The 12,439-nt window shown below is 39.8% G+C and overlaps 1 protein-coding gene across 3 annotated transcripts in view; it reads right to left on the bottom strand.

Moving 5' to 3' along the window:
- Positions 1-224: 224 nt before the first annotated feature.
- Positions 225-12,439, bottom strand: part of aspg (asparaginase homolog (S. cerevisiae)) — a 68,776-nt gene continuing 56,561 nt past the window's right edge. The window contains exons 15-17 of one of the 3 annotated variants that reach the window (XM_073039771.1): positions 9,798-9,897; positions 9,511-9,576; positions 225-1,412 (exon numbers count right to left, since the gene is read on the bottom strand). In XM_073039771.1, the coding sequence (XP_072895872.1) occupies positions 1,410-1,412; positions 9,511-9,576; positions 9,798-9,897 (169 nt within the window). In that variant the 3' untranslated portion in view covers positions 225-1,409. The remainder of the gene's footprint in view (positions 1,413-9,510; positions 9,577-9,797; positions 9,898-12,439) is intronic. The other 2 variants (XM_073039770.1, XM_073039772.1) reach the window with 2 other exon arrangements.

The following is a 12,439-nucleotide window of genomic DNA, read 5'->3' as shown; positions in this document are numbered from 1 at the left end:
ATGTTATGAAGCAGGCTCTAAAATACCCAATACCATCCATGATACTTATTCAATTTGTCTCTTACAACTTTTCAGAATAAGCTTAATAGAACTATTGTATCAATTCATGATTTGCCCCCACCTAACTAAAAATCTGTAATGGATAAATAAGTCTTGAAAGGAATGCAAGCTTAAAAATGCAGTAATATGGATTATACAAGAAATGCAGAGGCATAAACAAGTGATGTCTTAAATGTTATTTTATTTAACAGTTTGTCAAGCAAACAAAAAATTAAATTAGCAAATGACGTACAAATACAACAATATCCATGGAGCAAGTCAACGATAATGAAGGCAAAAAGTATATTCATTTCAAAACCTTTGTATCACTGGCTGCTCCTTAAACTGAAAATTGGTTTAAATGGGAACAGCAAAATGAATGAAATGTACATAAACCTAATCCTAGACAAGGCAATATTGTGGAAATCAGTGATAAAATAAAATCCATTGAAGAGGAATTGCTCAGATGTGGTGGTAAATCCTACAGGACACAATTCAATCCAAAATCAAAAAACTTCTTGCAGCACCATTCCAAGTTCTACAAAATTATTAGAATTTTAGGAGAAAATTGTTCTACTTGGTCATAGAACTCTAACAAAAATCTAATCTGGAGGAATAACTTTCAACAGAAGACATTACCTGCAACAATATTTATTTTTAGCTCCCCTGCCTTTATACCTGTGTGTATTTATGGCAGCAAGATGCACTGATCACTCCTCTCAAGATTACCTCCTAATTTCTACCGCTGTCACTTGCTGCCAGCGAATTAACTCATGACTGACTGAACCTGCAGAGGCATGCATAATATCTTGCACTATTTAATCTAACCTTTCAAATATAATCCCCACATGTACAAGTGAATGAAATAGCAGACTTGCAAGTTCAGATTAGTGAATTAAATGCAAATTACAAAAGGTGCTTTCAATGGTATTAGCTCCTTTCAAGTAATGAGTAATCATAGCAGAAGCAAATTTGAATAAGCTCATTACCATTATGGGCAGGATCAAAATGAATTTTTAGATCACAAGATGACTGCTTCTTCTGCAGCTCAACAATCAGCGAAATACAAATCCAGCAAAACAATGAAGCTAAGAGTTGAACCAATACAAATCAATTCACTAAGCACATAGTTTAAGTAACACTGATGCATCATTGGATCAAAAGCCATACAAAGTAATTTTTTCATTGTTCCATGCGAGTTGGAGAGATAATATTGTTTCAAATACATCGACCAATGAATATTACAATAGGTTATTCTTTAAAACAAACTGTTAACTTTTAAAATGTGCAGTGGTCACCACGTCCAGCTGTGTCCAAGGTGCTGTGAAGTCCAGTTCCTGCAAACTTCAGCTGTGCCCAGGTCACTCATCCTACTGGTTCAAAATTAAGTTTTGTTAACTTCATAATTTATTTAAAATACAATAATTGCATTAAATTAATATGATATCTAGTTTAAAAAGATCTTCAGCAATATGAACTTCACTCAATATTTTCAATTACATCTTGTAGATCCACACAGGAATACAAGATGTATGTATAGATAGGACTAATATATTCAGTTAACAATATAGAGTAGAAATCTGTCATTTCACTTGATAGCAGGTGCTGATGAAGTCATTAATATAGTTGGAGAGAAAACAAATTCAACACATGTCATATCCTTAGAAGTTATAAATCATCAATAAAACTAGAGTAAAATGATAAGCATCTGTAAATATTCAGTTATAATGAATGCATAAATTCTAATAAAGTATACATTCCCTTTTGACCACCTAATTTAGTTTAAGATCACACCAAACCACTTGTTATCCTCAGGGATTCTTGTAGAAAGATAAAATATAATCGAGACAGCAATGTAGAATCATTAACCTCACTGCTCTGACTCCCTAGTAATTCCTACATGATCTTTCCATGGCATTTCAATGGCCATTTCTGTGATGGGTTCTCTCTGCTGCAAACTTCAGCAGTGCCCTTGAATGTTTCTGCACATTCTCCTTTTCATTCTCCACAGTTAAGAGAAATATACTACCTAGGGCCAAGATATATTCATTCTTTGGGAGAGGGGAAGACAGCATGGGAAGGGAAGAGAGGGCCAATGGCTAAACCACCCATCCAAAAGGTTCAAAGCCATGGTGGAGTGGGGGAAGAATGGGTAAGACATTGAAAAACACAGAAATCTGAGAATCAAGACTACCAACTAGGGTGAGGGAGGAAGGGGCTCAGAAATGGAAACAATGGGAATGCTGGGAAATATTAATGGAAATTTGGTACTGCACCATCATTGCCTTGAACGAGACCACTCACTGACTCTCAGGACAATTTGGAACGATCTTGCTGATAGGTTTCCCCGTGTAATGCAGTCCGTTTATGCAAGATCTGTGTTTCGCACCAGGAAAGGCCCATTTTTCTTGAATATGGAAAATAACTCATAAATTATTGTTATTGAGAATCTCCACCAAAACTTCATTTCTAATTGTGTAACATTAAAATAAAATGCACTGCATAATTTCTAAACCATTCTCTCCCCTACTGGTTGGTATTCAAGTATAACACTAAAAATTGTGTATGAAAAGGTTTGAATTCACTCAGCACATTAACCAGGAAGCTCTGCCGTACTCAATGCTACAAGCAAGCATTATGTCTATTTCGCATTCTGCATTCCATCCTACACAGTGGCATTAAGGCAATCAAGGGAATGGTTAATTTCCAAGATCTCCAGAACAAGAATGCTCCAACTGTCTGAACAAAAAGACAGCTTGCAACCAAATAGCTTGCCAGTTTGGAGTAATCTCCCTGAAGACATTTAGTGTCAATGTGTAGCTGACTAGTCAGGGATTTGAATGCATACTTATCAGACAATTCCAAGAATCATGACACCAATGCTATGGATTAAGACCTTTCATCTGGGCAAGATGCTCCACTCTTGATGCAGGCTCTTAATCTGAAACAGACTGTGGAGGGAAATAGACAGACGCTACCTAACAGAGCTCCTCCATCAGTTTGTTTTGCTCTAGATTGATAGAAACATAGAAAACCTACAGCACAATACTGGCCCTTCAGCCCATGATGCCGTGCCAAACATACTAATTTTAGAAATTACCAGGGTTACCCATAGCCTTCTATTTTTCTAAGCTTCATCTACCTATCCAGGAGTCTCTTAAAAGACCCTATCATATCCACCTCCACCATCGTCACCGGCAGCCCATTCCATGCACTGACCACCCTCTGTGTAAAAAACTTGCCCCTGACATCTCCTCTGTACCTACTCCCCAGCACCTTAAAACTGTGCCCTCTTGTGTTAGCCATTTCAGCCCTGGGAAAAAGGCTCTGACTATCCACACGATCAATGCTTCTCATCATTTTATACACCTCTACCAGGTCACCTCTCATCCTTCATCGATCCAAGGAGAAAAGGCCAAGTTCACTCAACCTATTCTCATAAGGCACGCTCCCCAATCCAGGCAACATCCTTGTAAATCTCCTTTGCACCCTTTCTATGGCTTCCACATCCTTCCTGTAGTGAGGCAACCAGAACTGAGCACAGTACTCCAAGTGGGGTCTGACCAGGGTCCTATATAGCTGCAACATTACCTCTTGGCTCCTAAATTCAATTCCACGAGTGATGAAGGCCAATACACCATATGCCTTCTTAACCACAGAATCAACCTGCGCAGCTATTTTGAGTGTCCTGTGGATTCAGACCCCAAGATCCCTCTGATCCTCCACACTGCCAAGAGTCTTACCATTAATACTATATTCTGCCATAATAATTGACCTACCAAAGTGAACCACTTCACACTTAACTGGGTTGAACTCCATCTGCCACTTCTCAGCCCAGTTTTGCATCCTATTGATGTCCCACTGTAACCTCTGACAGCCCTCCACACTATCCACAACACCCCCAACTTCTGTGTCACCAGCAAATTTACTAACCCATCCCTCCACTTCCTCATCCAGGTCATTTATAAAAATCATGAACAGCACAGGTCCCAGAACAGATCCCTGAGGCACACCACTGGTGACCGACCTCCATGCAGAATATGACCCGTCTACAACCACTCATTGCGTTCGTGGGCAAGCCAGTTCTGGATCCACAAAGCAATGTCTTGTATCCCATGCCTCCTTACTTTCTCAATAAGCCTTGCATGGGGTACCTTATCAAATACCTTGCTGAAATCCATATACACTACATCTACTGCTCTTCCTTCATCAATGTGTTTAGTCACATCCTCAAAAAATTCAATCAGGCTCGTAAGGCACGACCTGTCTTTGACAAAGCCATGCTGACTATTCCTAATCATATTATACCCCTCCAAATGTTCATAAATCCTGCCTCTCAGGATCTTCTCCATCAACTTAGTATCTGCTCTCTCCCATATCCCATTATCACCTTCCTTATCAGATTCCAGTACTTCACGTACCCTCTCATTACCCTTCAGCTTGTCTTCACTTTCTCTCCCCTCCCTCCACCTGGCAAACTAGAACCTTCTGCCCACCATTCCTTCTCCTCAGTGCATCTATGAACCAGCCCACTCACCCTTGCCACGCTCCTCATCCATCATCAGACGTCTCTCCTCACTGTCAGTTCCCATGCAAGGTCCTACAACTGTGACAACTCCTTTACACCCATCAACAGCTGCTGCTCAGCTCCACACTGTAACATCTGCAGTCTCTTGTTTCCAAATGAAGTGCCAGACTATCAGTTCCACAAATTGTTTGGAGTGGATGTGAACAATGATCAGAGTTCAAGATAGAAGAATCTGCTTCTAAGAAACCGGTGGTGGAAAACTGAGCAATATGGTTCATCCACCATGCCACATTTCCCCATTTAAAGGCAAGTTACACTACGTAGGCCATTCAGTCCGAGATGCTTTTTTGTTTGTTTCTCCACTTCCTAATATTCCATCCTCAAATAAGTTAATTTTCAATTCAGAGAATATCAACTATCTCTTTGTAAACAGATTATTACTAAACTCCTTAACAATTTGCGAAAACGTAATTTTCTTGGTGAAAGAAAATAACTATTCCTTTATAGAAAGCAATACTTTTACTTTTAAGTTTTCTATTAGGGTACTGTAATCTTTGGTTCAATTTAATTCAATAATCCCATTTGCCATACTTCAGACCCAGTCTCCTTGGTCTAGTACATCTTAGTAAATCTGTACTACCTTCTTCCCACTTTTTTTAATAATACATCAGAAGTGGTGATAACATGTTTACAAGATATACAAGTTCAACATTACTTCATCATTTACCTTCTAAACTTCTAAAGACAAAACCAGTTATTTCAATTTGACTCCTTGATAATCTAATTTACATCCATTATAAACTTCAATGGCTTAAGTATCAATGGAGCTATGGGCTGTAGGCAGCTAAGTCAATAAAGAGGCAAAAAGATTCAAGCCAGTTGCCATAGTCCATCATTGCTTTGCTTCATCTGTTTTAACATTCTTCTCAATTCACTCTCAATATTTCAAATAATTACTAACTAGATTAGACAATTTAATTTTTAAGTTGTCTAACTTAAAATTTTTAATTTTAAGTTAGATTTGTTAAACATTAAACAATTTAATACTCAGTACAAAAAGCAAAACAGAAAGCTTGCAAAAAAAACATCAAGGCAACTTTTCCATCAATAAAAAAAGTTTCTTCACCTAAAGATAGTTAATGTTTCAATGTAGTCAGAAACTTCCCCAAGTGTCTGGATATTAAATGCTTGTTTAATCTAGCAACTACATGGATACTGAGTAAGGATTTATCTTTGAGGTACCATTTACTGAAGCTCTGTCACAAGATATTTACTAGTAAATGTTGTGTCTTCAAACCTAATAATTTTCTTGAAGTCCCTCAATTTTTTATATTTGCTTATGATATATGCCGCAGTTACATACAACTCTTCTACAGCTAGTTTTTAAAGCAGTTTCTTCCCAAAAACAAAGGACACTTGAAAAGGAAAGACAGACCCACGATGTGGTGTTTGCGAGTTCCAGATTTAGAAAGGAAGCCACACCACCAGCGCCCTAGACATCCCATACCACCCTGCCCATATTCATAAAGAATGTGGTCGCTTGTTAGGAATATTTAAGCAATTCTGCAGTTGGGTTGGGCACTGTATAGATTTGAAAAGCATCATGTTCATCAGGTTTGTCCTGACCTGTAGCTCATACCACAGATCCTGTAATTGTATCAATAAAGAAAACTATGCACTTCCTGTCTTTGATAGGCTGCTCACAAATGGTAAGAAAGTTGAGGCTTAAACAGAAGTTTTTTTTTTAAAAAGCTAGGCATCTTCCTGATTTATCAGATTAGACTCAAGAATTAAGTTAATGGGCACATTTTCAAACCACAAAGCACAAACATAGTTCAGCCTGAAAGTTCAGTTTGAAGTTACATTGATGGAAGTCAATTTCACAACTCTTTCACAAAGGTGGACCTATTTGAAGTGAAATAATTCTGTTAAAATAGCTAGCTACTCATTCTTAAACAAGTTTAAAATTGTGCGCAGATTTTGCATACTCACACTAAGCACTGGCTTAGATTATCTAAAGGAAAACTACCCAACAGCCACCTAGATTAATTATGATATAATTTTAAGTTTTGTTTGGACCAATAAATTGGCTTCGTCCCAAGGCCTGGAAGTGAGATGGAGAAAAGTTATTGTTCCTCTCAAGAATGAAAGTAAGGGTTGAACATATACAGTACAGGAACAGGCCCAATGGCCTACAATATTGTGCAAAACTACAGCCATTGGGCTCCTGTCCAGCTTCACTCAACTCACTGCTGAATCAGCTCTGGGCGGTGGACTCACTTTCAGGGACTTGCGGTTCATGTTTTACTCTATTTGTTTACTTTTTTATTACTTGCACGATCTGTTCTTTTTAAAATCGTACATTGGGGTGTTTGACAGTCTTTGTTATGTGGGGTTTTTTCCTTGATCTCCACTAGTCAGCTATGGATTTGCCCAAAAACAGCTATTTGCAGTTAACCCTCCTTACTTCCTGCCTAATATTTTTGTAACTTGCCCTGATACATTTCAATAGCCTCTCACAAGGTCCGTACTTGTTCTTAACTATAGCTATGTTAAAATTATTCCCCAGATGTTTTCCCACTGGCCACGTCCATTACAGAATATCAGGCCCAGTATGGCCCCTCTTGTGGGATTATTTATATATTCACTTAAGCCCTCTTGGATGCACCTAACAAATTTTGCCCCATCTGAAACTCTTGTATTAAGGAGGTCTCAGTCTATATTAGGGAAGTTGAAGACACCCACTGCAACAACCCTAAACACGAGAAATTCTGCAGATGCTGGAAATTCAAAGCAACACAAATGCTGGAGGAACTCAACAGGTCAGGCATCATCCATTTCAGGCCACGTCCCTTCTTCAGGACTGTAAAGAAAGGGGGAAAGGTGATAGAATAAAAAGTGGGTGGGGGGGGGAAAGAGGATTATAGCTAGGTGATAGGTGAAGCCCAGTGGGTAGGAAAGGCAAGGGCTGGAGAGGAGGAATTTGATAGGAGAGGAGAGTGGACCATAGTAGGTGGGGGAGTGGGGGCGGGGGGGAGAGAGAGGAGGAAGGGATCCAGGAAAGAGTTAAGGTAGCAGAATGGGCAATAGAAGAGGATGTGGGATAGATGTAATAGAAGGGGCCCTGAATAGAGGTGAGGGAGGTGCACACTTTGGCCACTTGCAGGGATAAGAAATGAATGGACAAGAGAATTGCAGGGAGAACAATCCCTGGGGAAAGCTATGGGAGGAGATAAAGATATGTTTGGTGGTAGGATGCCTTTGAAGATAGCCGAAGTTGTGGAGAACGTGTTGGATGCGGAGGCTCGGTGGAGTAGGTAAGGACAGAGGAACTCTCCATGTTAAGGCAGCGGGAAGACAGGGTGAGCGTGGATGTCCAGGAAATGGAGGAGATACAGGGGATGGCAGTTTCAGTGGAGGACAAAGGGAAACCCTGCTCTTTGAAGGAGGACCGTCTACAATAGGGGTTCCCAACCTTTGTATGCTGTGGACTAATGCCATTAAACAAGGGGTCTATACCCCAGGTTGGGAACCCCTGTTCGACAACAACCCTGTTTTCACAACTTTCCCTAATCTGCCTTAATATCTGTTCCTCAATGTCCCAGTGTCTATGGGGGGGGACGGGGAAAGGGAGAGTCAATAGGGAAATTCCAGAGTGATTCCATTTTTTAAAAAAATATATAAAGTGCACTCAGTGGATGAGCCTGCACTATGCCCCTCTACAGCACAGCTGTGATACTGTCCCTTATTAATAGAACAATAGCTCCACCTTTTAATTCATTCTCCAGCTTTTCTAAAGCATCAAAACCCTGTGACACTAAGCATCCATTCCAGACTTGCTCTCAACCACATCTCCACTAAGCTACATCATTGTTCTATGTACTGATCCATACACTAGGTTAATTATCCTTACCCTTAGTTCACCTAGCATTAAAATAAACACTTCAAACCTCTATCTCATTGCATCTATTACATTGTCGCTGCCGCCTGTTTACATCTACCTTCCCCTCAGTCCTTCCACTTTGACCAGGTTTCTGCATTCCTCAACTCTACACTTGGGAGGCAACCCACCACCCTGGCATCTCTTCTGTGCCGCAGAATATCCTTTCTAACAAGTCTATCACTATTGCTTTGCCCGACTTCATCCTGCCCTGATGAGCTGCACAACCAGCCAGCGTCACAGTAGCCAAACAGCCAAACTCACTGCCAAGGAGAATGGCCACAGGGGAATCTGGCACAGACCCCAACTCCCTTACTTCACCAGATGGTCACCCATCAATCCAAAGCCCGACCAACAAATTCTTTCAGATCTAGGCATCCATAAGTTATGATTCCATATTATGGACCAGAAATTGAGACCAAGCAATAATGTTTAATATTCACATTATGGAGATGAATTATGAGTGATAAAGGAGAGAAACAGTTCAGTAAGAAATTCTTTAAGACTACATTCAGGAGCAGAAGATAGTGAGCATCTTGCACAAGAGGAAAAGGTCATCTTTCAACAAGAACAGAGCAATGAAAAGAAACAGAAGGCAAGAGATTTTATCCTTGATCCAACTGATCAAGAAATCTTTTGAGAAATATTTTTATGCTCATTCACTACCTCCATACATGTTCTTTTTATAAAATATTTTCCATCTTGAAGTTTTTAGCCAGCTTAACCTCTTCACTGTCTCTTAGAAACAAACCGCTTGGCATGAAACTGATCTAGTTGGCTTCTAAAGTTGAACTTGGGCTGGAGGTCCTCATTCCCAAAGGGAAAAGATGCATGAAGCTACAGCTTGTAGATGCTTACTACATGGTGCATTGTTTCAAGCACTTCCCCAGGACATTCTACAAAGACTGCCCAAGGTAAAAGGAAGTCAGCACATTTATTATAATATCATTATAATTTAGATTTTTTGATTACAGTTGAAGATCTAATTTTACACGACTCTTACCAGTGTGTTTCGCAGGAGTCCTGACTGAAGGTATGCAACCACCTCTTCATTCCCAGCAGCCAAAGCCTAGAGGCAAAGGCAGAAACATTCATGCAGCTCAGCTTCACCCAGCTGAAAAATGTGATTCATATCATGAAAGTGCCAACAGCTATTTTTGAATCGAAGCTAATGAGCAGCTTAGGCAAGAATGCTGAAGCATCATGTGTGTCTCATTCGGGAGGAATGTCAGCCCTGAGATTTTTAATGCAACTGTCCTAGGGTTTCTCCCCAAATAAAGTTTTGCTTACCACTTGCAGAGGATTTTGTCCATCGTAGCTGGATTGCTTAAAGTCCAGTCCTGCAAGCTCCCAAGCCTTAAGTCCTTCTACGTCGCCATTTGCAGCCAAGCTGGTCAGAACAAACAATGTTTTACGTTTTTTTCTCACATGGATAGAAAAACAGAAGTAATACATCCAAGAGGCTGGGCTCATAATGTTCTTTTCAAATATTTTAAACTTTCAACCTACTGCCTACTTGATAATTATGTTGGACCTGATCACTCAAGTCAACAATGTAAAAACTAGATGACAAAGACAAAATGGAAGCAGGAAGAAAGCATTATAAATGCTGTGTATGGAAATTAATTATGAAAAGGTAAATGTGACCTTAAAAATAAGGTTAAGATTACCATTAATAAATATTTTCACTGTACTGTTCTCTGTTAAAAGTTCTTCATTATATAACTAAAAAGATAAAACGTCCCATGTGAGATCCACTTAAAATAAAAGTATCCCGATCAAGACACTAAAATTTGATAGCGCAATGCATACACTGAGATATTAGGGGTGGGGGCGGGGGGGGGGAAATCAGTGAACAAATCAAACACCATGCCAAAATCTAAGAAGTATTTTCCTTCAAAGACAGCAGGCAAATTTAAAAGAAAACATTACAACAGGCTCTTTTCAACTCTAGCTGGTTCATGAGCATTATAGGAAGATGTTACACATTGAGGCAAGCTTTGAAAACAGCCTGGAAATTTTTCGATCTGTCCACTGTGCTATGCTCAGTATACTGTGAGCTGAGTTGATGTGTTTGAAGATGAAGATTACTTTTCTTCAGACATCAGAAGGCTTTACAGGCACATTGAAAGCAATGGGCAATTTTATGAAGATGCCGAAACCTGGAACAAAAATCTGCTGGAGTTCTTGTTTCAGGACTGAGTGTACAAAGGGGAGATGGCCAGTATCAAATGGTGAGGGTACAGAGGAAGGTAGGAATAGTTAAACGATAGGTAGATCCAGATGAAGAGGGGTTGATGGAGTAGGGTGAAGATAGTTAGGCGCCAGCAGTTGACGAGTATAGACTAACCACACAAAACAGGAAGTGATGCTCCAGTTTACGTCTGGCTTCATCTTAACAGTGCAGACTGCTGAGGACAAACACAGTAAAGCGAGAGGAGCTGAAATGACTTACAAGCAGTATATCACAATGGCAGTACAGATGGAGCACGTCTGCTTAGGCTCCACTCTTTATACTTGCCATCTTCCTTTTATGCTCAGTCCTGATGTGGGGTCTCAACCTGAAACACTGGCCATTCCTCTGCTTCCACAGATGCTGCCTGACCCACTGAGTTCCTCCAGTGGTTCATTTTTCATTATCAATACATGCCTGTGTGAAACATCAGCTCCTAAGCTTTGGAAAATGGTCCATCTTTCCCAGAATTTCATCATGGACCTTTATTGTGAGTAGGATGTAAAAGGCCCGTAGTCCCATTTGCTTCACTGAACAAGTTGGCAAGGACTTGAAGACACAGGCACACAGTACTGAAACTGGAGGACCCAAGTTCTGGATGCAGTAGACTGTTCTCAAATTGTCTTGGTGGCTTTAATTTTGCAGACCACACCCCTAACCAACAGAGTCAGCAAGATGTTCACAGCAAAACTGCATTCAAATCCACTAATTTCCATACCAAAACCAATTCACCAGCTGCAGTACCTAAACAGGGCCAAAGTTTAGTGATGCCTGCATGTTCACAATTCTGATCTACCACTTTAGAAAGAAGATAAATAAATGATAAATTAATTTTCTTGATCAATTTATTTCAAGGGTTTTGAGAGCATTTTGATGACCTGGCCTATCATTGAGTAACTTTATTGCAACTTCTGGAGTACTGAAGTCAAAGCAATCTTTTTGTTTTAAACAAGGATCAATTTAGAATCAAGCAGGAAACAGTGTGATTCCATCAGAGTCTTTAGGAAGAAAACTGAGCATTTTTGTCCTCAATGCGGTGACCACTGGCTCCATTTTGGCATTGTTATCATCTCATTTCTACTTTCCCACTTTTCCCCAGGAAGCTGGGAACCACTAAAAGTAACCAATGCTGCCATTTTCAAACAGCCAATTTTTCAATCACAAAATTAATTTCAGTGGAAAGATGCAGAATTATGGACAAAATTATTCAAAGCATCTCAAACGGACACACTGTGTTAAAACTGCTCAAAGTTCCCCTTTTAAAAAAAGTCTCTAATTCAGTTAAATGCAAATGTTTCATAAGTGTGCACCTGGAGCTGCATTCCACCTTGCTACACAACAGCACCAGCCAATATCAAGATGTGAAGAAAGCAGGTTGAACAAGAATTACAGAGGACAGCATTTTGCTGGGGGGGGGGGGGGTTTAAAAAAAAGCGAAAAATAATGACTGCACACGCAAAGATTCAAGCCAAAGCCCCTTTGAGGCTTAAATGGTAAATTAAGATTACAAATTCAGATTTCAGCTCAGGAATGACAAGTCAGATCTTTACAGAATGTCATGATTTTTCCATCTTTACAATAGGCCCAACAGAAATTTTCTACTTCCTCGAGAGCTAAAGAAATTTGACACGTCCATGTGGACCCTCATCACTTTTTAAAATCGATGTACCATTGAAAGCCTCTGTCTGAGTGGATCAGC

Source organism: Hemitrygon akajei, chromosome 3 (genome assembly GCF_048418815.1).
Source record: "Hemitrygon akajei chromosome 3, sHemAka1.3, whole genome shotgun sequence".
NCBI lineage: Eukaryota > Metazoa > Chordata > Chondrichthyes > Myliobatiformes > Dasyatidae > Hemitrygon > Hemitrygon akajei.
Note: the sequence above shows the minus strand (reverse complement) of the source record. Positions and strands in the feature narration are given on the sequence as shown.